Below are 25,914 nucleotides of genomic sequence, written 5' to 3' on the forward strand. Positions count from 1 at the left end.
TCAGACAGGGAGAGGAGGAGGAGGAAGGGGGGGAGGTACAAGGTCCAGGCAGGCCAGCTCAGCGGGACACAGGCGTGTCCGGGGCAGGACAGGCCCGCTGCGGCCTCGCGGCCACCTGGAGGCCACCTCCCCGCGGGCCCGGGAGTTTTCACACTTCCTCAGAGAGACTTCCAGGCGGTAGGCGTACTCCATGCAGGGCAGAAATGTAAACCCACAGGAACCCGGGGATATTTGTTTTGTTTCTGCTTCCGACCGCAGAAGTGGCTTGGCTTGCTGTTTCAGGAAGGGGGACACAAACACTGGCAGCGGCTACCAGTTCGAGCACGACTGCGGCGGCCCAGCCTCTGGGCTGTTCTGCTCCTGCCGCGGCTCCTGAGGACGCCGGGCCCCGCGAGCCTCCCCTGGGCCGGCAGCCCGTGCGCGGGGTGCAGCCAGAGCCCTCTCCTCACCACCCTGCGCGCTCAAAGGGCCGCTGTGTCTGTGAATTCCCGCTACTCAACGCATTCCCGAGTTGCCCACCATCAGCTCTCATTCAGGCCCTGTCACCTCCCCCAGGCCTGGACCATCACCTCCACCATCGCCTCTTCAAACACAAACCCAACCAGTACTTTCTTGTCTAAAATCTATCCAGGGTTCCCGTCCCCCCACCTCCAGTCCCATCAACTGCCTAAGGGTCAAAATCCCGAATTCTTCAGGGGCCAAGAGGGACATCTGGGACTGACCTCAGCCATGACTGGCTGCGCTCTCCTCCCACTGGGGCCTTGTTCTTGCATGGCCCGCGGGCTTCTGCCTTGCACGCCTTTCTTGCATTCGATCCGGCATCTGGTCACAGATGACGATGACACCCATCGCCACCAGCGCGCTCACCGGACACTCAGCAAGCACCAATCATGGGACTTGGCCCTTCACATGAACCTCTCACCACAATCCTTAAGACAGAGGATGAATAAACTGAGGAGCACAGAGAGGTCAGTGACTTGCCCATGGTCACACAGCTTCCACACTGCAGAGCAGAGATTCAAACCAGAGAGGTCTGGTTACCAAATCCACACCCTTCACCACGACCTTATGTGCCTCTTGAACATACTCGGTGCACATGGTCATCCGGGTGCTGGGGAGATTCTGGGGAGCAAAAGCAACCGGGTCCTGCCCTCAGCAAGCTGGCGGTCCAGGGGGAGGCCACGATCGCCCTCACAAAGCGGGAAGCAGCCTGCCAGAAGGGACCGGGCACGGGGGTGGGACAGGGTGTGAGGTCTGGATGTGCCCGCACACGGGAGGAGACAGAGCGGCTGATCCCTGCTCCCCTTCGAAGGCCTCTGCCCCGGTGACAGCTCCTCAGGGTATTTGCCAGCTGAGTGGACTGTGTCAGTGTGACCTATACCGTCGTCCTGCATGGTGATGGGAACATCACGAAGAACACTGGCAAAATGACTGGCATTCACTGAGCCCTGTGCACCCTGCTCAGTGTACCTCCTCTTGGGTCACCTCCCCACCGTCCCTCCCGTGCGTGGAAGTGGGGGGCTCTAAACTCATGGTGCCTCTCACGCTCGCTGGGCTTCAAGGATGCCTCTACCCAGCTAGGGTGGACCCGGAGCTCTGGGGGACCTCCCCCCCCTCGCCGGGGCCTACCCTCTGGTGGGACAGGGAGGAGAGGCTTGTTGACTGTCTGTCCAACGCCAACGGCCTCCAGACTGCCTCCCCGCTCCAGTTCAAGGCTGAGCCCCCCCAACCTGCCCTGATATCGCACTGTGTTTCCCTGACTGTGAGCTCCCCTCCCCCTTCCCACTTTGACCCCCTCTGATACTGGGGTGGCTCTTACAGCTGATGACCGTGCCAGGGCTCAGGTGACATTTTTTTCTCTTCACACTCCACAGTGTCTTAGAGCCAATGCCGTGCGGCTTGTGAGCAGGGACGACGGTCTTCAGGGCCAGGGACGCCCCGCAGACCTGGTTCTGTCCCCGGCCATGGCCCGGGCCCAGGGGAGAAGGACGCCACCAGAGTCAGCAGACCGTGATAAGACAACGATGACACGGCGTGTCGGCTCCGAGTGGTCCCCAGAGGCCTTCCTTCGAGGCCCTCACCCCAGCAAGCACGCACAACCACGTTCCTTCTACACCACGTTTACTGACCGCTGCCTCTCCATTGGACACGTTGCCCACTCGTGTCACTCAGAGGAGTCAGGCATCCTGGTGGGGACTTCCTTTCAGTCTTTACTCTTACTAAAAAACATGTCTGTTGGGGTGCCTGGGTGGCTTAGTCGGTTAAGCGTCCGACTTTCGCTTAGGTCATGATCTCGCGGTTCGTGGGTTCGAGTCCCGCGTCGGGCTCTGTGCTGACTGCCAGCTCGGAGCCTGGAGCCTGTTTCAGTCTGTGACTCCCTCTCTCTGACCCTCCCCTGCTCACACTGTCTCTCTCTCTCTCTCTCCTAGAAATAAATAAAACATTAAAAAATTAAAAAAAAAAAACAAAACATGTCTGTATACTTTTTCTTCCCGCAAACGTATAATGGTACTGCGGCTACAGCTTGTTTGTTTGTTTTTAAGTAAGAATCCTATTCCTTACCCGTTGGAGATATACTGAAATATTTATGAGTGAAGTGATATGATGTTTGGAATTTGCTGTAAGTAAACGTTTGCCTCCTCGCTCCCTCCCTACCTGCCCTCTGCCTCTACCCCCTGCCTAGGGCCTGTTATCCCTGCTGCCCCGTCCCAATCGCTTTCTGTACGCCTTCTCCCTGCCCATCTCCCTTGCGCCCACCTCTCTGCCCTCCACGACATCCTTTGAGTAGCTACTATTTGTCCAGCCCTGCGGCAGGTGCTTGAGAGGCAAAGACAAAGAAGTGAATCCCTCCCTTCAGGGGGTCCTGAAGTGGTCAGGGATGACAGGTGGACAGACATTTTCAGAGCAGAGTGGCATGGTCGAGGTCAGTTCAGGGTGCTGTGAGAGCCAGGAGATGGGGCATTGGGGGGGGGAGCCCCTGCAGAGGGAACAGGGAAGGTGTCAGGGAGGAGGTGCCGTCTGAGCTGAGCACAGAGCACAGGGTGGTGGGCTGGGCAGGTGGAAAAGGGAGGTTCTTGGCAGAGGGACAGCGTTTGAGGAATGATGGCATCCATGATGAGTCATTGAGGATATCGGGAAGAAGAGAGGGGCTGGAGGGTGACTCTCGGGCACTGGGGAGAAAGTCCCAAGGGCAGTGAGGCAGCCGGAGGGGAGAGGTGAGGCTGCTGGAGCAGAGGGAGCTCTGCCAGCGGCTGGGATGGGCCATCCTCAAAGCTGGCACCAACCTGTGCCAAGGCCCACCCAGCAGCCATTCCTCCTTCTGTGCCCAGAGCAGCAAGCCCGCTCCCCGCCCTGGCACCTGCTCCTGAAGTGGGCAAGCGGCTCCGCCTTGGTTCCCGGGGAGAAGGGGGGTGTCTTCTGGGCAGCGGTAGGGGGAGGCGTCCCTTCTGGGACACAGAGGCACAGCTCAGGGAGGAGAAAGCCTTTCTTCCCTCTTCTCCTTCCTTCCTCTCTTCTGGGAATGTGGTGCCTGCAGCTTGGGTTCAGGAGGTAACAAGCTCAGGACAAAGAGCCTGGGTGTTTAAAGACATTTGTTGGGGCATCTGGGTGGCTCCATCGTTTAACTGTTTGGCTTTGGCTCAGGCCACAATCTCACGGTTCATGGGTTCGAGCCCTTGTGTTGGGCTCTATGCTGACAGCTCAGAGCCTGGAGCCTGCTTTGGAATCTGTTGACTCCCTCTCTCTCTGCACCTTCCCCTGCTTGCACTCTGTTCCTCTCTCTCAATAATAGAATAAATATTAAAAAAAAAAAAAAAAAAAGACATTGTTGGTCAAACCAACCCTACAGCTTTGGATCAAACAGAGCTGTGGGACCGGAGCTACTGGGCTTCCCGAGGCTCAGGGTGGAGAGGCCCCGCCTTCTGCCCATGCCCCTGGGGGTCTGCTCCTTCAGGCCTCTCCCTCCAAGAGTGTGCTCCTGCCCTCCTGCCCACCCTAAATCTTGCTCCTAAGCCCAGATCAAAGTCAGGTTACCACGTGGAGCCTGCTCTGACCCCCTTGAGGGCCTGCTCCTTCCCTCACCGGGCTGACAGCATTTCACACAGGCCACAGCGCCAAGTCCTGCTCGGCAGGGCTGTGAAAATAACTCTACAGAATTGATTTCTTTGTTTCTGTCTCTCCCATTAGGCTCTGAGCTCCGGGGTGGAGAGTACATGGCTTGGGAATTCGGTACATCAGACGGGACCTGGTCCCCAATAAACCTGCAGTGAGTGTTTGCTGAATGACTAACTGAATGAAGGGTGAGGTCATACCCGCCAGGACAATAAACCTCTGTATCACTTTATTTTTGAGAGAGAGGGAGAGACAGAGGGTGAGCATGGGAGGATCAGAGAGAGAGGGAGACACAGAATCTGAAGCAGGCTCCAGGCTCTGAGCTGGCAGCACAGAGCCCGACGCGGGGCTCGAACCCACAATCCGTGAGATCATGACTGGAGCTGCAGTTGGACGCTTAACCGACTGAGACACCCAAGTGCCCCTGTAACACTTTAATTTAAGTGAAACACTCCCATCCTTTGCCCTCCATTGATCCCTTAAGAGCTGCTGCGCAGGTAATATTCCTCCAACTTGGCAGTCCTTTGAATATTTTTAGAAAGTACCATGTCCCCGCCTTAATCTGTCCTCCACACCAGCTCTCAGTTCCTGCGGCCACTCTGGACGCATCTCTAGAGCCTCTGGCATCCTGACGGATCCCCTCAGGGCGCGGGCCAGCTGGGCGCTCCTTCTGGAAAAGCAGCGTGGGAACACTCACCTGGCCGCGCTGGAGGTAATGGGCTCCGCGACACTTATTAACCCCCCCTCGTGAAGCCGGCTCCTGCGGAATTCGTCCTTGTCAAAGGCACTCGCTCTCCACTGGCCACAGAACTTAGCTTTTCTGGTCTCCCCTGCAGCCAGAAGTGGCCATGTGACCCGGTTCTGGCCGGAGACACAGGTGGAATGTCAGGCGGCTCCAGAAGTTTCTCCGGTCCACCCTTTCCCTGTGCGCCACCCCCCCCCCCAGCCCCCACCAAGAGAGGCAGGACAGTGGTAGCACCTGCACTTCCTGCCACGTGGGAGAGTGAAAGGCTACGCTAACGGTGCGGGTGGGGAGCTGCAGCAAGAACCATTACGAACAATATCATTCCAGATGGATCCGGATATTCTTCACTCAAGAGGAAGCCCAGCGCGCTCCTTTCAACTCTAAGGGGAGCAGTGAAGTGAAAACATGAAGAGCGTGGGATCTGGACACAGACGAATCCCACAGCAAGCCCTGACTCGAGCACTCACGAGCCCTGTGGCCCTGAATAAATTATTTACAAAAAAAATTTTTCTCGGGGGGGGCTGGGGTGCCTGGATGGCCCAGTTGCTTAAGCGTCTGACTTTGGCTCAGGTCACCATCTCATGGTTCTGAGCTCAAGCCCTGCGTCAGGCTCCGTGTTGACCTTGCGAAGCCTGCTTGGGATTCTCTCTCTCCCGCCCCCTCTCTGCCCCTCCCCGGCTCGTGTGCACACTCCAGCTCTCTCCCTCTCTCTCAAAACAAAACTATTTCTATCTATGTACCCATAACGTGAGGCTTAAACTCACAACCCCAAGATTAAGGGCTGCATGCGTCACCGACTGAGCCAGGCAGTCGCCCCTATCCTAAATGAATTCTTTAAACTCTTGGTGCCTCAGTTTCTCCCCTGCAGAATGGGGATAAAGAGGACACTCACCTTCCAGGGTTGTGTGAGGAGGAAATAAGAGAATGCATTTCAAGTGTTTTTATCTTACCCAGCACACAGTGATCGCAAAGCCCAATGTTATCGACTACAAAACTATCATCCCCCAAATTAATGTTTGAAAATTTCAAGCACCCCACAAAACAGAGTTCTTAAATCCCGTACACGCAGAAGCCATTTTTTTCCCCCAGCCAGCAAACTGTCTGGTGGCCTGTGTTCCAAATGAACAACTCTCTGAGGACCCAGCATGGAAAGTTCCATCAGTTTCCTACGTTGCTGAGCCATCCTTCCTCAATACTCTGGCTGCCTCTCCCCTGTCATTCTGTAACCACAGGCCGTAAAGAGGAACTCTAAAATACCTCACGGAGGCCATTACTTCTGCAACCCACAATTTTAAAGTTGATGTAACTAACTATAGTACCTAACCGAAGAAAGTTTCAGTTACGTGAAGGAGGGTTTGGTAAAACCACCCGGGGAAGGGGGAGCAAGGTTGTGAGAGCAGAGGCTTGACGTGAATGGCCAAGGGGGCGGTGACATTCTTTTCTCTCCTCCAGCTTGTGAGTACAGGAGATGCTACTGGTACTGTCCTTCTCCCCCCTCGGTCCCTCTCTCTTTTTCTCATGTTTCTCCATCTGTTGAGAGAAACTTATTTTACTGGATTGGCTCATGTGAATGTGGGGGCTTGGCAAGTCCAACAGCCACCCACAGGGCAGGCGACCTAGAGGACAGATGCAGCTCGGGTCCAAAGTATGTCTGTTGGTGGAATTGCTTCGTCCGGGAGGCGAGTCTTCTATTAAAACCATAGCTTCATTAGACGAGGCCCACCCACACTGTGGAGAGTAATCTGTTCTACTCAAAGTCTACCAATCTCATCTAAAAAAAATCCCTTCACAGAAACATCTAGAATAATTTTTTTTAAATAATGTTTTTTAAAAGGTTTAGTTATTTTTGAGAGAGAGAGACAGCACAGCAGGGGAGGGGCGGGGGGGGGGGGGACAGGGGATCCAAAGCAGGCTCCACGCTGTCAGCCCAGAGCCTGATGCAGGGCTCGAACTCACAAACTGTAAGATCATGACCTGAGCTGAAGTCAGATGCTCAACTGACTGAGCCACCCAGGCTCCCCTAGAATAATGTTTGGCCAAGCATCTGGACGCCATGGCCCAGTCAAGTTGACACATAAAGTTAATCATCTGGGGTTTTTACTGCCTCAGTGTAAACAAGTTCTGGTCAAAGAGGGGACACCTCCGTCTGTTCTTAAATTCTGCGGGCCTTAGCCTCACACAGTCCGGAGGACTCTGTTCTCTCCTCCTCTCCCCCTCTCCCCTGGCTCTCCCCTTCCCTCCTCTACCTCGTCTACCTTCCCCGTCAGGAACAAAGCCCAGTTCCTCTCTATGGATCTTGCAGGGTGGTTTGGCTCTCCTTGGCACTTTTCAGTGGTCTTTCCCATGTTCATGGAGGCAGGCATCCCTCAGAGGCTCCGTCATTTGCCCGGGGGACACAGGAAGTGCCAGGAAGGGGCAGAGCTGGCACCTGAACCCAGATCTTCTGATGTAAGATCTCTGACCCTATCCTGCTGTCATCAGAGTCACCAGAAGGTACCCCGCAGGGTCACATAACGGGTCTCATGCACAAACTCAAAAACATTTTTAGAGATGCACGTTTACTTTAGCCAAGGTGAGAAAAACAAACACGAATTACCTCATTAATAAAATTACACAGGACAAGGTCATATTAAAAATGGTGAGCCAATAAAAGGAAAACACGATGAAAGTATAAACGGAGAGGTTGGCAGCACAGGCCAGATCTAAATCATAAAGGTGGCATGAAGGACAGAAGTCTGCAGACGGCGAGCCTTGACAGAGACCTCTTTGGTAAGGATGTAAAGAGCTAACTTGTCCTGATTCCCTGTTTTCTATGGGTGACAGCTTCAAGCTAATTAGAAGACACTGAGGGTTTTGTGTGTATGTGTGTGTTTTTGTCTTCTAAAACCAGAAGAGCGGAAATCCGGCACTTTAGTCTTATTTCTTTGAGCTCAGTGAGGGAACAAAACCTATTCACCAGTTCTATCTGTAGGGTCAGGCAAAGGCTTTAATTCCCCAGGAAGAATCGGATCTACCCCACAGCCTGCAACCTGACCTGTCTGAGAATGTGGCTGCCGCCAGCCAGTGGCTGCTCATGTGTGGCCCAGTGACGCCGAGACACAGAGGCTGCACTGGAGCCAGAGCCCTGGGCAGATGCTTGGCTCTGTCACTACCTTAGACGAGGCCCCAGCGACAATGATGACGCCGGTAAAAAATCACAGCGGCGGACGCTTACTCTCTGGCAGGCACGGGGCTGAGGGCTTCCCAACACAGCAGCCTCTCCACACGGCGAAACAGCAGCCCCAGCTGATGCGTGCGATCGATGTTCTTATTTTACAGATGTGAAACTGAAGAACAGAGAGGTTATGTAACTTGCCCCAGGTAACAAAGCCGCTGGAGGCTGAACCAGGACTCATACCATCTGGTGTGATTCAAGAGCTCAACCTGGATGTCTTCTTACAAGTGCCATGGCCATTGGACATGAAGCCCTTTCTACACATCATTGCCTGTTACCCTCAAGACAGAGACTTGGGCCCCAACCTGGCTCTAGCACCTCTGTATCAGAGAACCAGGGGTTCAAGGCATGGGGAGCCCCCAGAGCACACTGGGGGAAGTGATAGGGATTCTGCCTCAGAGGGCCCACGGCTGGAGCATCCTTAGGCATCTGAGACGTGGGGTTCCCTGGGATCCCACCCTGGAGAAGCTGCCTTCCATCATTCTGCCTCTGGCCAGCTGGTCTGACCCAGAGGTCAGCAAACTATGAACCCACGTGCCTGTTCAGTCTGCTTTTGTCTGGCCCACACACTAAGCTAAGAGTGGTTTTCACATTTTTAAATGGTTGAAAACAAATCCAAAGAAGAATACGATTTCAGGACATGTGAAAATTACATGAAATTTACCTTATGGTGCTCATACACAAAGTCTCATTGGAACAGTCGGGTCCATTTACCTGCACATGGTCTATGCTGCTTTTATGCTGTAAGGGCAGAGCTGAGCCCTTGTCATGGGGGCCACAGGCCCACCAAAGTGGAAATATTTTCTTTCTAGCCCCTTCCAGAAAGTCTGTAAATCCTGCCCTAGTCCACCCTGGCGGCCAGTGTGGGAGTCCTCCTTAGAGCCTCCCTCCCCTATGGCCTCTGCCTTCACCTCCCCAGCGGTGGGGAGCCGGCAACACCTGTGCCAGGTGCCAGGGCCGTGTGTGTCAACACCGAGTGCAGCTTGGCTGACTCTGCTGCCGCCCTCTGGGCCCGTGGAGCCAATCCACCACTCTCTCAAGGCCGTCCGTCAGCTCCTTTCTTCCCTCTCGCGTCCAGCCTTCCCTGCAGTGCTCTGGGAAGCAGAGGGAGGACGGCGGCATGTCACAGACAGAAGGAATGAGACGTAGTGTAGTGGCCAGGTTGGCTTCCAGTTCCTCCCTCCCCCCATCCTCCCGAAATGGCACTCCAGGGGGCCTCAAGCGCTCTCTCTACTAACACGTGGAGTCTCTCCTCTGTGATTCCTCCCTGTGGCTCCCCTGGCTTGGCCTTTGTGGCTCCAAGGCAGCTGGGCCTGACTTCTGCCCCTCTCCCGTCCACCGCGGGGATCGGCCGTAGGCTCTGAGCTCTCCCGTCATATCCAGTTACTGGCATCCCCACCCCGACTACGGGGGTGGGGGGTGGGGGCTGGTCCTCAGGGACTGCCCATATTCACAGCGTCTGTTGTCTGCAGCTTGCTTTCTGAGCAGATGGGTCTCTGACTCAGTCCAGGGGTAAGCTGACAGTCAGAAATGGACAATGGGCTTCTTGGGTTACCTTCTGACGTCTGTCTATAAAACAACCCAAAAGATCTGTCCACAGAGGATTCTGCAAAGGGTTTTGAAATCTTTGCTAGGAGAGGGCTGTGTCGACACCACCCAGTACCGAATATCTGGGATCCTTTCAGCCACAGCTGCTGCCTTTGGGAAGCTCTCCTGCTAAAAGATAAGGCGGAGGGGCCTGCAAATGTACAGACTCACACGTACATGGTAACCAGCCAGGCTAATCTGCGGGGAGAACAGTTAACTGTGGATCCTGGAGGGGTGGACGGTGTAAATTCCAAATAAGCACTGATCGGCCAGATAAGTGTGGTGAGGGGTAGGGGAGGATGTGGGCTCTCGGCCAGAGAAACCTGGGTCTAGATCCCCACCCTGATTAGCTGTGACGCCCTGGGAAATGATATGCTCCTTCACACTTACTTTTGGTTAAAACTGGAAAAAAATAGCAAAACCTGGTAGGGTCACTGTGAATATTAATAACTAGGATACTAACATTGTCCCTGACATGTGGTATTTGCTCACCAAATGTCACTTTCCTTTTCTCTTGTCTTCCCTCCTACGATGGGCCAGGGACCATGCCAGGTGCTGAGGGTCCCGACAAGTGAGGTACAGCCCCTGCTCTCAGGAAGCCTAGCCTAGCTGGGGAGACACACATGCGTAGCTTCTAACAGAACAGGACAGTGGTCTACAAGTGCGCGACAGTGGAAATAATAAAAACAATGGTGATGATAGCAAGGGCTGATGTTTCTTTCTTTCTTTCTTTCTTTTTTAATGCTTTATTTCTGAAAGAGGGAGAGCGAGACAGCAGGAGCAGGGGAGGGTCAGAGAGACAGGGAGACACAGAATCTGAAACAGGCTCTAGGCTCTGAGCTAGCTGTCAGTACAGAGCCCAACGCGGGGCTTGAACCCACGAACCGTGAGATCATGACCTGAGTGGAAGTCGGAGGCTTAACCGACTGAGCCACCCAGGCGCCCCAGGGCTGATGTTTCTGATGGTTCCCACGCACACGCCTCCTGGGGACTGTCTCGCTTCCCTCTCACGACCACCCAGGCAGGTATATGCTGTTGTAGCTAATGCTACTCAGGAGGAAGTGGAGGCTCTGAGCCCAGAGGCAGAGAGTGAAGAAGCCTAAGGAGCGAGGGGGATGCAAGAGCGCAGAAGTGATGGCTGGATCTGCAGGGCTCAGGGAGGGCTTCAGGGAGGAGGTGAGAATGGCTGAGCTCTGAAGGATGCAGGCTGGAGTGGGTATGCCAGGCCGAGGGGGCAGTGAGCACACAGGTGTGCGGATGGATGACAACTTGGTGAGCTGAGTGACGCTCACCCCTGAAGCCCACTGTGCTCAGGGACCCCAGTTCTACAGGGCTTCCCTCGCAGCGAGGGGGTGGAGTCAACAGCCCTGACATTATTTGACTCCTGCAGTTTCCAGAAACACTACGTCATTGGTGATCACAGCCAATCAGAAGTACCTCCATCTCCTTATCTACAAGAAACCTATGGAAGACTAAAGGCATTGCTCAAATGGCAGCTATTTTTCATTTCATTCTACTTTTAGAGGCTCCTCGGCTTTGGTTCAAGTTTCTCTGGTTCTGGGGAACTGATCACAGCTTCATTACCAATTCACTGGGGGCCTGGGTGAGTCAGTCTCCGCCTTCTCTCTGGCCTCTGTCTCCTTCTGTGTAAAGGAGATGAGCTATTATAGAGCGTTTCAATATGTGGTTTCCAATCCAGTGGCATCAGCATCACCTGGGAATTTGTTAGAAATGCAAATCCTAGGGCTCACCCCAGACCTACAGAGTTAGGGACTCTGGGATGGGGCCCAGCCCTCTGTTTTTTGGGTGGTTTTTTTTTTTAATGTTTATTTATTTTTGAGAGGTGGGCAGGGGCAGAGAGAGAGGGAGACACAGAATCTGAAGCAGGCTCCAGACTCCGAGCTGTGAGCACAGAGCCTGACACGGAGGGCTCAAACTCACAAACTGTGAGATCATGACCTGAGCCCCCCAGGCGGCCCCAGCCATCTATCTGTCTTTAACAAGACTTCTAGGGAACCCTGATGAGAACCCTGAGTTCTGTAAGACGCCCAGGGTAAGGACCCTTCCAGTAGCCAGATTTAGTTTGGGCTCTAAGATATTACGACTTCGTAGTATTCTCTTTGGACAGAGTATTTCTTGCCACAGGCAGGAGACCCTGGGGATAAGAAGAGAAGCTCTTTCTTTGACTAGCTAAGGGCCAGAGCCCAGGTGAGCTTTTCTAGAAAGCTTCAGGAAAATGTGGCCAACTCTGAAGGTCAGATTTTTTTTTTTTTTTAGGTAGGAAGTCTCAAACTTGGCATGTGATGAAAGTGGTGGTATCTGTTGCTGGAGAAATAAAGATGAGAGGAGAGCTTTTCAGCTCCAAAACAATGACTCATGGGGAGGTGTGTGTGGCAGAGAGCGGGGAGGGTGCTCCTGGGAGAGCAGCTTCCTCTCTCTGGCCCAGGAGCTTTCTGGAGTGTAAATAAATCCTGGCTTGCCAGCCTCCTCTTGAAGAAATTTGATTACAAAACCTCAGAAGAGCCACACACAGGCATGGTACCTATTATACTGCTGGGCTGGGTTGACGGACTTAAGTGAGGTTTGGCTTCCAGGACAGCCTAAAAGATCCCTTTTTCCCTAGTCTAGGCTTAATGCTAAGGCCCATCAAGAAGATGAAGGAAGAAGTTAACAGTACTGGCGAGCTTCCTGATGCCAGAGGGCACATCCAGACTGTCCCTGGAGAAGTGTTAGGGACTAGCTGTTTGGGCCAGGACATGGGGTTCCTCCCTGTATTGGGAGCAAGAAGTACCCATAAAACCGGCTATTTCCAGGTATTCCCGACCCTCGCTTGGTGTATCTCAATAACAATAATGACAAATATTACCACGTTCTTTTATATAGCAATGACCACATGCCAGGCACGGTTCTGAGTATTTTACAATGATTAACGAGTTTAACCTTCACAACAACCCCACGGAAGCACCATTAATATACCCCTAATCACAGGTGAGGAAATAGGAGGCCACGTCACGGAGCTAGTAAGTCAGTGCAGTCAACAGGGCGCTGGAGAGTCAGGAGACCTGGGCTGAGTAAGCCTGTGCCTCCGGCCAGGGTGCCCGGCCCACCCGAGTGCCGAGAAACGCGGGAGGCGGAATCAGGTGGTTCCTGAGATCACTGCCAGCTCGGGGAGTCTGCGACTGTGTGGTCGCCTTGCTGCCGGTCTCGCGGGTTTGCCAGCGTCTGGCCGGGCCCCGGGAGCAGCAGGGCTGCCTGGCCGCGTCCCCGCCAAGTTGCTCGCCCAGACGCCAAACCCCAGTCTCCTGGTCCTGGGAGAATGGACTTCTAACCCTTCTCCGGTGTGTGTCCGGAGAGTCCGGCGAGCCAGGAAGGAGACGGCAAGAGCCCAGGCGGCGCGACCCGGGCTGGGGGAGCGATGAGGGAGACAGGCGAGGACTCAAGGATTGCAAAACCACGCAGCCCCTTCAACCCCCAAAACTTTCTCCTAGGATTCGCGACCCCAGCAGCCGCACATTGGCTGAGCCGCGGCCGCCCGGACCCGCCCTCCCTTTGTAGCTATTGGCTGCCGTAGGCATCCATCACAAGTCGAAGCTTCCTAATGGACGACGGCTTTGTCAATCAAGATGGGCGGGAGGCTGGGCGGGGACAGGTCCGAGAGAGACACGCCAGCCGGGTTCCCCCCCAAGCGTCCCTCCGGAGGGTGACTTGGGACCTGGAGGCGCCCGGGGAGACCGAGGCCGGGAGCAGGCCCTGCGGCGGGGCTCCGGGGACTCACCGATGCGCTGTCCCACCGGAGAGCTGAACGGGTTCCCCAGGAGAAAGTCCATCGCCGCGGCTGCCCCAGCCACCAACCCGGGGAATCAGCTGACAGCAACCGCCAGCGCCGGCGACCCGTCACGTGACGCGCCCGACGGTCCGCGAGGAGGCGCCCGTGGAGGCGGAGCGAAGGGTGTAGAGCGTGGATACAGGCTCCGCCCCTGACGTGGAGGGTCTGGAGCCCCGAGGCGGAGGGCGATGACCTCACCGCACCTCTCCTGGCGCCTGCGGACGTCACGCACGCCGTAGGGCTGGGGCGAACGAGGAGGGTGTGTGTGGCCTCTGCAGGCCACGCCCCCAATGCCTTTTAAGGCCGTGACTTAACGCTCTACGCTTGTCAAACGAGGTCTCAGAGCAGGGAAATGACTTGGGTAAGGTTACACTGCAAGTTCGGACCAGTTCTCACCCTAGTGTCTTCGCTCTTGGGACCTCACTATGACAACGCCCCCGTCGTTGGGGTTGACAGCATCTCTGGCCTGTTGTCTCCCCGCCCTGACAGAGCTCTTCCTATCTGATGGCGAGGTCTCCCTGCTGCAAGATGCACCTGGCTTGCAGCCCGCGTTCGCTTACCTCGAATTAGAGGCCAGCACCAGGGGACTGGGGTCCCTTGACACAGAACCAACTCCATGAATTGTAGCGAGGAACGGGCTAGAGCCTAGAGTGGCAGAATGCACACAGATGGGGTCACAAGTGGGCCCTGGGACTCATTTCTGTCATTAATTTACTGTGCGATTCAAACAGCGAGCCTCCATTTTTGCTGCATGCTGGAATTAGATCAAGGACTGTATACATTTTGTTTTAGGTTGCAAGCTCTTTTGAGAATTTGAAAAACTACAAGCCTTTCTGAAGAAAAAAGATACAATTTAACTTCAAGGAGTTTTGGGGGTCTCTGAAGTACAGCAGTGGACCCCAAGTTAAAAATTTTATGAATTTCAAAGGCCTTTCCTCGTTCTAGGATTCTCTTTTTTCAGCCTTCCTGTGTACCATGTTTTAAATATTGCGCCTACACATTAGATCAGATCTGATCTATCGGTTATGTTTTTTCTCTTCATCACATGCATTCCAAAAGATACAATAACCACATTGGTAGTTTGGACTACTGCAGGGTGCTTTAATATTTAAATGATCACCGTATTTGTGACTTTTAAATTGGAAGGCTAGTAAGTAGTACAGATTTGGGATGATGGAAGACCTAAATTAGGACCTAACCACTTCTGTATGTTAACCTGTTTGTGCTGACACAGTGATTGACATCTTTACTGTGCAATATAAAAACTTTAGGGGTGCCTGGGTGGCTCAGTCAGTTAAGCGTCCGACTTTGGCTCAGGTCACCATCTCACAGTTCGTGGGTTCGAGCCCCACTCTGTGCTGACAGCTCAGAGGCTGGAGCCTGTTTCAGATTCTGTATCTCCCTCTCTCTCTGACCCTCCCCTGCTCACACTGCCTCTCTCTCTCTCAGAAATAAATAAAACATTTAAAAAAAAAATACAAACTTTAAGTAGTCATGTGCTCCTGTGCTTTGAAGTGTTTTAATAATGCTCAGGAGACCTATTCATAAATGCTGTTTCCCTCTACTCGGTGATGGCTGGGATCCTATGTCACCACTCTGCTCACCACTTTTGTCTAGCACAGTGACTGATACATTAAAATTTAAGTCAATCTACCTTAAATCAAATACCTTTGGTATTTGGACCATAAAGGGTGGGATGTACATTTAGGGCGACTTCCATGTCAGGCACCTTCCATGTTTTTCTTCATTTGAGCATATTGCTTGGTTGTATACATGGTATTTAACATTTTTGGATTCTTCCATTAGGAGCCCATAGGCTTTAACATGCCCGTGCTGGGTGGTGATTTCTTGAAGTTTTTGCCTCCTTGCACCACTCTGGTTTAAAGTGGTTGTGGACAGAAGATCTTGGCTTTATTGACAAGAATGCAACAGCCATAAGTTGCATCCTTCATGGTAAAAAAGATGAACCCCCCCCCCATACTCCCAAATGGGGAGTGGAATCATATCAACTTCATGCAAACAGAAAGGAATATAAATGGCAAACATTAAGTGTAGTACAAAACTGATTAAAACTATGTTTTACAAGTGTTTTCTGGGGTACCTGGGTGGCTCAGCTGGTTGAGTGTCTGACTTCTGCTCAGGTCATGATCTCAAGGTCCATGAGTTTGAGCCCCACATGGGCTGACAGCTCAGAGCCTGGAGCCTGCTTTGGATTCTGTGTCTCCCTCTCTCTCTACCCCTCCCCCACTTGTGCTCTGTCTCTCTCTGTCTCAAAAATAAACGTTAAAAAAATGTTTTTAAGTGTTTGCTAAAAACAAAAAACACCCCAAAAAGTGTCAGCTAAGGGGCACCTGGCTGGCTCGGTCAGTTAGAGCATGTGACTCTTGTTCTCGGCATCCTGAATTCAAGCTCCATGTTGGGCATAGAGCTTATTTAAAAAAAAAAAAAAAAAGTGTTTGCTAGCAAGGAACAAATTCAGTTAGTAAACAATCTGCTTTTAATTTTTTAAATGTTTTAGTAATATTGATATCAATGCCTGCTTGTGGGTAAAAATGGTTAAGTCCCCTAAGACTCACATTCTGCATAAATGTAATCTATTACATCCTTCAAGTACTTTTGTTATTTTTATTTTTTAAATTAAGTTTATTTATTTATTTTGAGAGACAGTGCGCACGAGAGAGCGAGTGTGTGGGGCAGAGAGAGAGGGAGAGAGAATCCCAAGCGGGTTCTGCAGCATCAGCATAGAGCCTGAGGCAGAGCTCAAACTCCTGAAGCACAAGATCATGACCCGAGCTGAAATCAACGAGCTGGATGCTTAACCGACTGAGCCACCCAGGCACCCCTCAAGTACTTTTAGATAAAAGTCACGATCCTCTGCCTCCGCAGCTGGAAGACAGAAGTGTGATGAGAAAGGCGAGGCCCGTATAGTTAAAGCCAGCCAGGACAAGAGAACATCTGAACAATGAAGAAGTTTCAGGTAGTTTTTCTACCATGTGCTCAGGACTGTAGATAATAGAGAAGGATTCGGAGGAATTCCATAGAGGATCCAACTTTGCAAGTGGCTCGGGGCAGAAGAGAGCCTAGGCCCCGGGTGAGCTGTTCCTGCGTGCCGCTCGTGGCTTTGCCCTGTACGAGCTGTATGACCTCAGGAAAAGTACTTTTCTGCACTGGTCTCATGTGTAACGGGGGATAAAACTCGTGAGGCTGGTGGGAGGACTGACTGTGAGAAAACATGCAAATCATTCCTTAACAGTCATTCAGCAGCACTGGTCTCTTTCTTACAGCCTCTTTCTAAGAGGTCAGTCTTCCCACTGACTGAATATTTCCCTCTTCAGGACTAGGAACACTTTGTGTTTGCATTGAAATTTTTTACCTTGAGAGGTCAAATGTCCATGTATTAAATGTTCACAATATTACTAAACATTCACGCAGGCTGCGAGGCGGGAGGGACCTTACCGCTATTTTACTGGTAGGACTGTGGACGTCCATAAAGACTAAACGACCTGTCCAACATCGTTCATCAGGTCAGGACAGGCCTGAAACAGCAATGAAATATATCATGGTTAAGCACATGATTTAGATGTGACCCTTAATACACGACTGATATTTTCTTGAGTTAGACCAACACTGAAGCGCACGCACAACTTCATTTACCAGTGAATAGGGCTTCTCTTATCAGAGCTGCTCGTTTTTAGTTTGCAAGGGAGAGAACATGAGAGACTGCAATGTAAATAGTTAATAGAGACAGAGCAAGATGGCAGTGAGAAAAATGGTTAAGATCAGAAAGTTGCCCTCTATTCCAGAGATTTGTCTTTAAAAATAAAAATCATGGTCCGATGTAGGTGAAAAACGACAGGTTTTAGAATTTCAAAGCAAGCTGGTCAGCAACAGGGAAAGGATAACCTGAGACAGGACTAAAAATATTAAAAATGTGATTTTTAATAATATAAGTACAAAATTTTATTTCTTTATACAACTGTAATGGGATTTGGATCAAACCGCTAGAATTTATTTAAAAAACAAAATAAAACAATGATATAAAAACTGCAAGAAGGTCTGAATCCAAAGTTTTTCCTCTAATAGTACCAAATACCACAAGGTACAGATTATTATACAAATGTGTACAAATTTAAATACAAATACAATAAGGGTTGGGTTTTAAAGGAAAACAAACAAACAAAAAGCAGGTCCTCACTGGGATTTCATTAACGTGCACGAAGGACAGGGGCAGGACTGACCTCTTCCGTACTTCTCCAGGTCTCCCAGGCCCCTCCTTGATACCCTGTGTCAGACAGGAAACTTCCACGGGTACAGATGAGGTGTGGCATGGGGTCTAACACAGGCAATCAAACCCAGATCTGCTCTTACTGATTTAGGTTCCCAAACATACCCGTTTCCTTCTGTTTCCCCAATTAAACTTCACCACTGCTCCGAGCTGAGGGCCTATCAGCAGCTAGAGCACCTTTGGGAAAGGAAGCCCTGGGGCCACACGGTGGGGAGGAGGGAAGGGATGAAGTAGGATGTGGGCTGGCTGCAGGGTCCTCAAAGATCTACTTCCATGCTGCAGCGCTCTGCCTCGGCTGGCCGGGGAAGAAAGCACAGTCCCCTCTGCCCCGGCCAGGGGAAGAAAGCACAGTCCCCTCTGCCTCGGCCAGGGAAGAAATCACAGTCCCCTTGGAGCTTAGTTTTGGCTGGAACCCCACACCAAACTGAAAAACAACCCTCAAGTGCTCAGCTGTCTTCTTTGGAACTGGGAAGCAAAAGTCTGGTTCTTTGGAAAAGTGGGCAGCTGGGAATGGTAACATTCCTTTTAATTTTACTTTCTTGACATTATTGAATTATAAAGAATTAGAATCCTGACATAATGATTCCTTTTATGAGGCACGATACCTTAAAATGTAGATGATCTGGGAGTTTTCAGAGGGGATCAGAGGAAAGGAGGAGGGAAGAAATGACAAATCTGTATCTTCCACATGCTGTTGCTGGTGGAGGCTTTTGTTATTAAATTATATATACAGAAATTTACAGGATAAATTAAAATCTAAGAGATTTTAAAGAGTTAAATACACATAATTAAAACACACAGTCACGAGCGCACATAAATAAACCTACATGAGAATTGAGTACTCTTTTTGCAATTCACTTATGTGTGGAATGCAGAACACTGGGTATCTGCCCACCAGGGGAGCCAATCGGATGAACCCAAGAATCACGCTGGGCCAAGTTCATCTTCCACAGCCATCAAGCAACTAAGCAGCAAAACCTGTGAGGACTCGGTGGCTAAGCGAATGTCACCGATGGAAGATACCAGCAATTAGTTCTGCAGATGGAATATTCTGGATCTGCTCACAATACATGTTCAACTTGTGCAGCGACAGCGTTACCCTCTCTCCAAGGTGTTTCACGCTGCTGGGGCTCACGTAACTCCTGGGCCCTACTGAGGCTGCTAATGGTACCAAAGATTACGATAAATTTTGAGACATGGACACTGGTATAGCAGGAAACGGAATGAACCCCTACAAAGTTCACCTAAGCCACTGAAGTAACTGGGAGATGGGAACGATTTTATCACCTCCAACCTAGGTCACTTCACATTGCAAGGCTTTGTACTTTCAGTCAACTGGCATCTTCCCATAATCTTTCCTATTACATTTCAGACTGTGAGACAGGTAAGGCAAATGGTCAGTGATGGGTCTGGAGGTACAACTGAGTTGGAAAAAAAAAATCACATTTTTAGCTGTCCATAAAGAGATGCCCTTGGCACCCAGAACAAGCCCCCAGCCCCCAAGTTTCATTGATTTTTAAGGCAGATTGATCCACCACAGGAGAAAAAAGAATCCCAAGTCCATATTCATGCCAAGGTTTCCTCTTGGCTAAACCTTTGCCATTTCATAAAATTATTAAAAGCAAAGTAGTTACAGTCCTATGTATATATTGTACATTATATATATGTATATGTATATGTATATATATAAAAATTCGAAGCCTGTGCCCGGAGACCAGCGATCTGGAGCACCCACATACACACACACCAGCAATGGGGAGGACGAGGTCTCTGTCCCGGGGCTCCTCGCTGTCACAGTCCAGGCATGATGTAAGCAATGTTGTCTAATGTGTTTGACTGCAAAACAAGGGAAAAGGTTCAGCTGCAGAGTACTTTACCTTAGTTCCCCGAGCCCTATTTCCTTGTTCAGAGGAGAGAGAGGAGAGAGGAAACTGAGAGTGAGAGAGTGAAGCCGGCACCGTGCCGTCTGCTCCCCTAGGAGCTTTTCCGCGGACTCCTCCCATTAATCCTCGTGGAAAAGAGGCAGAAGCCTCCTGCTCCGTCTGGGTGTAGAAGAGCAGAGGGGCAAGACGGGAGGTGCGGCCCCTCAGGGGCTGGAAGCGTCTCTCCGTAGGGCTGTTCAGGGAAGTGGCACTTTTCCTAGCTGCACGGAAAGCACAGCATGTATTCAGTGGCCCAGGACTGTGTTCTTGGGTCAATACATGGAGGGCGTGCCATCCGCCAGGAAGCCTCGTGAGCTTGTGCCCTCAGAGCTCGTGGAGGCAGGGCCTCTGTGGCTCCTGAGGGGTCTGGCTGAAAAACTCCAAGGAACACAGGGAAAACTCACCAAGACCTGCTTGGGACAGCCGTTCAGTTCAGGTAGTTGTGTGGTCAGACATGCCAAGGGGCCAAGCGCACAGATGATGGAATCCAGAAGCACGGACAGACTGCCGGACACGGCCACCATGCCCTGCAAGGAGAGCAGTAAGGGAGAGCAGGTTGTAATCAAGTCCCACTCCTGAGGTTCCCTCCACGTTCTGGTGGTTTCCTTACATTGTTCTTTTTTTTTTTTTTTAATTTTTTTATGTTTTATTTATTTCTAGGAGAGAGAGAGAGACAGCGTGAGCAGGGGAGGGTCAGAGAGAAAGGGAGTCACAGACTGAAACAGGCTCCAGGCTCCGAGCTGGCAGCCAGCACAGAGCCCGACGCGGGGCCCAAACCCATGAACTGCGAGATCATGACCTGAGCGAAAGTCAGACGCTTAACCAACTAAGCCACCCAGGCGCCCCAGCCTTACATTGTTCTTTTAAGTCTTGCCCGTGCTATGCAACTTGCAGCAGAAATGGAAGGTATCTGCTTTGGTAACTCTGTAAGTTGTTTAAAAAGAAACCTTTTACAATACGTTCCCAGGTTCCCTTTCTATATTCCTCACCCATCTTACCCTCTGTGCAACCTAGGGTTGGCCACTTGGCCTTCCCTACTCCAGAGAGCTCCTGGGAAGATCTGTGGAGGTCATGTGGGCAAAAACTACTTTTCTTAGGAGCTCCACAAATCTAGCTGCAGCGTGAGAACTGAGGGTTCTACAGCCCTACACATGACCATTTAACACAGACATATGCACACTTCTCCACGTGTGGGGCTTTCTGACAGCTGGTGACACCACTTTTCTGGGTTGAGTTGTTCACCCTCAGAAAGAAGTGAAATTGGTTCCTTTCAAATTTTAACACTTTGCCCAATTCACAATGTCTCTCTGTGATTCAAACAGGTAAGAAATAGGATCGCTCACTGCAAATGTGCCTGCCTAGCTCCTGTGTCACCTGCTTTAGCTAGAAGCCCTGTGAGGCTGTGTCAGCCAGGAACACAGCACAGTCCTTCAGAGAAGGAGCTCCGGGCTCAGGACTGCTGGGTTCCACGCCCCCCGCCCCTGTCCTGGGGCACGATGCTGCCTATGCTGTGCCCAGACAATAGCCTACACAGAGGGGATTAAGGAAGATAATAGGTACAAGGTATTTGGGAAGGTGCCGGGTACATGGTTAAGTGTTCAAAAAGTATCAGTAATTATTACCATTATTAGCAAAATCTTCGCCTCCCAAACTGCATTTCTGGCTGCCTGCTAGGTCTGTCAGTTTGAAAGTTTCCAAATCTCAACGTGCTGTGAAGCCACCTGCCCTCCTCCGAGCAGCCCTTCTCTGCTGAGGCCACCACCACTCACATCACTGGCCAGACTCAAGGCCTTGCCATGGCTGACTCTTCCCTCCCCTTTCCTTCTTGCAAGGGGGGCCATGCAGCAAGGGCTTAAGAGCATGGACCTCGAGTTGCGCCACCAAATTCAGGCCTCTGTTTTAGCACTTAGGTGCTGAGCTCCAGAGCAAGTTACTGAGTCTCTCTACATCTGTTTTTTCTTCTGTAAAAGGAAGGGAACAAAAAATTCTCCCCACAAAGCTGCGGCGTGAATTACATGAAAGAATTGATAGAAAGCACTCTGAACCAAAGCTGACTGACTAAGCAGTCAACCTGTTAGCAATTAATAATATGGTTCCATTACTTTGGGCCTACAGTTAATTATAGCTAATATTTGATGTCGGACTCTCCCAGTGAATGATAAGGGCAGGAGCCATGTTGCATTCCTTTTTATATCGTCTCAGTAATCACTGGTATTCTGCATAGAGTAAGCCCTCAATAAATATCTGTTGACTTAATTCAAATCTCTGTCATGTCTGGACTGCATTACTGTTACATAACTTCTCCCCAAGTCAGGTCGCACTCCCAATCTAAAACAGAAGACACTTTCAGAGGAAACCAAATGAGAGCGCTGATCACATCCTTCCCAACTCAAAAAACAAACAAACAAACAAACCAAAAAACCCCCAAACCCCTGTAGTTCCTCAATAGCAGAGAATAAACACTTGAGAGGGTCCAAGGCCGTCTGTAATCTGGGCTATAGCCTTAATTTTCGGCCTTCCTCCATCTTATGTGAAAGATGGTCTAAATTTTCATCATTTTAGCAGTAAAAAACGTTTTTTCAAATAAAACCTGACGTGGAAGAAACAAAACAAATGAGCAAAGGGGGGGAAAAGAGTGAGAGGGAGGCAAACCAAGACACAGACCCTTACCTATGGAGAACCCACTGCTGGTCACTGGAGGGGAGGCGGGTGAAACAGGAAGGGGACTGAGCAGGGCATGATGAGCACCGGTGATGTGGGAAGTGCTGAATCGCACACCTGAAGCTAATATTACACTGTATGTTAACTAACTGGAATTTCAGTAAAAAAGATACCCCCCCCCCCCCCGGGGGGTGGAGTCCCAATATAAAAGCCCGGTAGAGGATCTGGTTAAAGTGGGAGGGGGGGGGGGCTCCTTTCATCCATGTTGGTAGAAGACCCCGAGTTCGAGGAGCAGAGATGCACACCGTTTTCCGGTTTGGAGGGTCTCTTTCCAATGTCTCCGCGAGACAAACCCCTCCAGACCCCTCCAGGCCCTGTTGGAAGATCACCTCTCTTTCACAGAACCCCTCCCTCCTGACCACCCCGCCCCCAGCTCTCACTGTTCCCTAGCTCCTCTCGCTGCATCAGCTAGCCTCGGGGAGACAAGGGCAGGAGTGAGGCACAGAGCGTCAATCTGTAGTCGTCACTTAAAGTTATCAGGCTCCTGGTATCCAATCTATAAACGAGTGACTTGTAGACAGCAATGTTCCTACAGTGCAGCATGTAGTTTCAGGTGGCATATAGGCCAACACTGAGCATTCTGACGTATGCCCATTGTGATGCCCTGTATTTGAAAAAAAAACTGAGGATATCAGACTTGCATCAAGGACATCCTTGTGAAAGAATGGATAGATTTATTTAAATAAAAATATAAGGTGAATAAGTGTGGTACAACGAAACCACAAATTGTGAGGATGTAGGCAAGTAATAGAAGTCTGGGAAAAAATGGACTGGAAGGGATGGGGAATTACCACTAATGTGTATGGAATTTCTTTCGAAAGTAACAAAGATATTCTGGAATTAGATGGTAGTGATGGGGCCACAATTTTGTGAATATACTGAAAAACCACTAAATTCTATAGTTTCAAAAGGTGAACTTTAAGGTATGTGAATTATATCTCAATAAGACTGTTACCTAAAATAAAGTGGGCTGGAGAACCTGCCCAAGTCATAGGGCCCAACACGGGGCTCAAACTCACAAGATCGTGACCAGAGCTAAAGTCGGACACTTAACTGACTGAGCTACCCAGGTGCACTGAGTCTTTCCCTTTTCTGGTCACCATGTGTGTATTACTTTTTCTAAGCAGCTGCTCACAGAAACTGGCTTTTCTTTCTTTTTTTTAAAATTTAAATATTTATTTATTTTTGAGAGAGAGAGAAAGAGATCACGAGAAGGGGAGGGGCAGAGAGAGAGAGGGAGAGAGAGAATCTCAAGCAGGTTCCATGCTGTCCTCACAGAGCCAATGCAGGGCTCGAACCCATGAACTATGAGATCACGACCTGAACTGAAATCAAGAGTCAGATGCTTAACTGAATAAGCCACCCAGGCGCCCCTTAATTGCTAATTACGTACATGTTCTATCTTTGCAATGAAACTGTAAGTTTCCTGATGATAGGAAACCATCAGGCAGCAAGTCAGATTTTCTACTCCCACAAGTTTTTTTTTTTAAATAAATGTTTATTCATTTTTTGGGGGGGGGAGGGGCACAGAGAGACAGAGGATCTGAAGTGGGCTCTGCGCTGATAGCAGAGAGCCCCACGCGGGACTTGAAATCACAAACCATGAGTATAAGACCTGAGATGAAGTCAGATGCTCAACGACAGAGCCACCCAGGTGCCCCTACTCCCACAAGTTTTTGAAACAATGTGTAGGTACTCAAAATCGTTTCTTTTTAAAATATATATATTTATTTTAATGTTTTATTTACTTCTGAGAGAGGGAGAGACAGTGTGAGCAGGGGAGGGTCAGAGAGAGGGAGATACAGAATCCGAAACAGGCTCCTGGCTCTGAGCTAGCTGTCAGCATAGAGCCCGACACAGGGCTCAAGCCCACGAACTGTAAGATCATGGCCTGAGCCGAAGTCAGACGCTTAACTGACTGAGCCATCCAGGCAGCCCTCAACAAATAGTCTCTAAACTAAATGGAAATACCAGGGGAAGTCTGGAATATGAAAGTGCATGGAACAAATCATTTTTACTTCTAACTTTTTAGGAAACTAAGAATGACTAAATATGAAAAGTAAGTAAGGATCCCAGAATATTTTACTCTGGAAATGTCTACAACCATTTAAATATCTGAGCCTATATAGAAATACCCTAGTTGTTTTGAAGTCTGCTAATTTATTAAAACTAGCCAGAAAACCTAGGTAACCGTCATCTTTTGTGTCCTTTGGCATTTTATTTGTTGAATAATAATTCAACTTCCACAGAGAAGTGAATAGTTTTATATTCCACACTGATTTTTATGGCTTTAGCAGCAGAGACTGATTTCTTTGCTGAAATGTCCTATTAGGACCCAGTGGAAAACTGAAATACTACACTATGGAGTTAGCCAAGGGGGCAATATGATTAGAAATTGAATACGGTAATAGAAATGGAACATGACAGCTTTTCAGGTTAAGTGATTTTGAAATTGAAGCTGAAAAGGACAAAGATCTCCCTGGGGGCACACAGCACTGTATAATTCAAGCGCAGAGTAATGAGGAGCTTGAGAACCTCAATTTCCCTATTTGCTACCTATTTGCAAAGAAATAGAGGAAGTCTTAATCCCTATATAATTTACTCTTTTTAAGACCTTGCTGGAAATGTGCAGAAAAATGCAAACTCTCTTAGAAGTACAAATGATCAAAACTTCCATGGGATTTGTATTCATTTCTTTCCATTGCATTTTTTAAAAAGTCAGAATGAATTACAGGATGATATGGATACAATTACAATTGTATCTCAATAAAAACTGGGAGGAAAAATTATAGGATATCCTAACTTCTGTTTGTGCCATTGTTCAATAGAAGGGGGTAAGTGCAGACTTCGAGAGCCAGTAGATTCCCAGTCTCTAGGTGTTTTTACGAGCATGTATCTTCTTTGTCACTGTATCCTGAGCACCTGGCATAATCTCACACAAAAGAGCAGTAGTTGCTGGCTGGGTTCACATGGAAGGAGGAAATGGACTCACATCGTATCAGAAACTGGAGCTATGCTCATAGTCTCACTCACCTCGGTCTCCTGCAGGCGGTGTCCAATGAGGCTTAGGGACTCTCCCAGCAGCTGTAGATGAGCAGCGACATCGATGGGCTCTGTCTCAGGGGCTTTGGCTGGCGAGGCTGGTAACAGCATGGTGGTGGGTGGGGATTTCTTCTGGGGTGACAGCACTCCTGCAGAGGAAGCTGAGAACAGAGACAAAATAGAGAGATAAAGCTTACCCATGGCCTGGAACATCACATAAACGTTCTTCCCAGGGTGCCTGGTGGGCTCAGTCGGTTAAGTGACCCACTTTGGCTCAGGTAGTGATCTCGCGGTTCATGGGTTTAAGCCCCCCATCAGGCTCTGTGCTGGCAGCTCAGAGCCTGGAGCTGGTTTCGGATTCTGTGTCTCCCTCTCTCTTTCTTTCTGCCCCTCCCCAACTTGTGCTCTGTCTCTCAAAAAATGAATACATGTTTAAAAAAATTAAAAAAAAATTCTTCCTGA

At 50.2% G+C, this 25,914-nt stretch overlaps 2 protein-coding genes across 5 annotated transcripts in view; both read right to left on the minus strand.

Moving 5' to 3' along the window:
* The window catches only part of TOM1 (target of myb1 membrane trafficking protein), a 38,992-nt gene extending 25,423 nt beyond the window's left edge, over positions 1-13,569 (minus strand). Inside the window, exon 1 of one of the 2 annotated variants that reach the window (XM_039230457.1) lies at positions 13,432-13,568. In XM_039230457.1, coding sequence (XP_039086388.1) covers positions 13,432-13,483 — 52 coding nt within the window. In that variant the 5' untranslated portion in view covers positions 13,484-13,568. Of the gene's footprint in view, positions 1-13,431 lie in introns of both variants that reach the window. The other variant, XM_039230456.1, reaches the window with a different exon arrangement.
* Positions 13,570-17,405: 3,836 nt separating this feature from the next.
* The window catches only part of HMGXB4 (HMG-box containing 4), a 30,081-nt gene continuing 21,572 nt past the window's right edge, over positions 17,406-25,914 (minus strand). For all 3 annotated transcript variants that reach the window (XM_039230468.1, XM_039230469.1, XM_039230470.1), the window contains 3 exons: positions 25,444-25,613; positions 20,094-20,216; positions 17,406-19,603 (listed from right to left, as the gene is read on the minus strand). In XM_039230468.1, the coding sequence (XP_039086399.1) occupies positions 19,559-19,603; positions 20,094-20,216; positions 25,444-25,613 (338 nt within the window). In that variant the 3' untranslated portion in view covers positions 17,406-19,558. The remainder of the gene's footprint in view (positions 19,604-20,093; positions 20,217-25,443; positions 25,614-25,914) is intronic.

Source organism: Hyaena hyaena, unplaced genomic scaffold (genome assembly GCF_003009895.1).
Source record: "Hyaena hyaena isolate Hyena2069 unplaced genomic scaffold, ASM300989v1 scaffold_46, whole genome shotgun sequence".
NCBI classification, from domain to species: domain Eukaryota; kingdom Metazoa; phylum Chordata; class Mammalia; order Carnivora; family Hyaenidae; genus Hyaena; species Hyaena hyaena.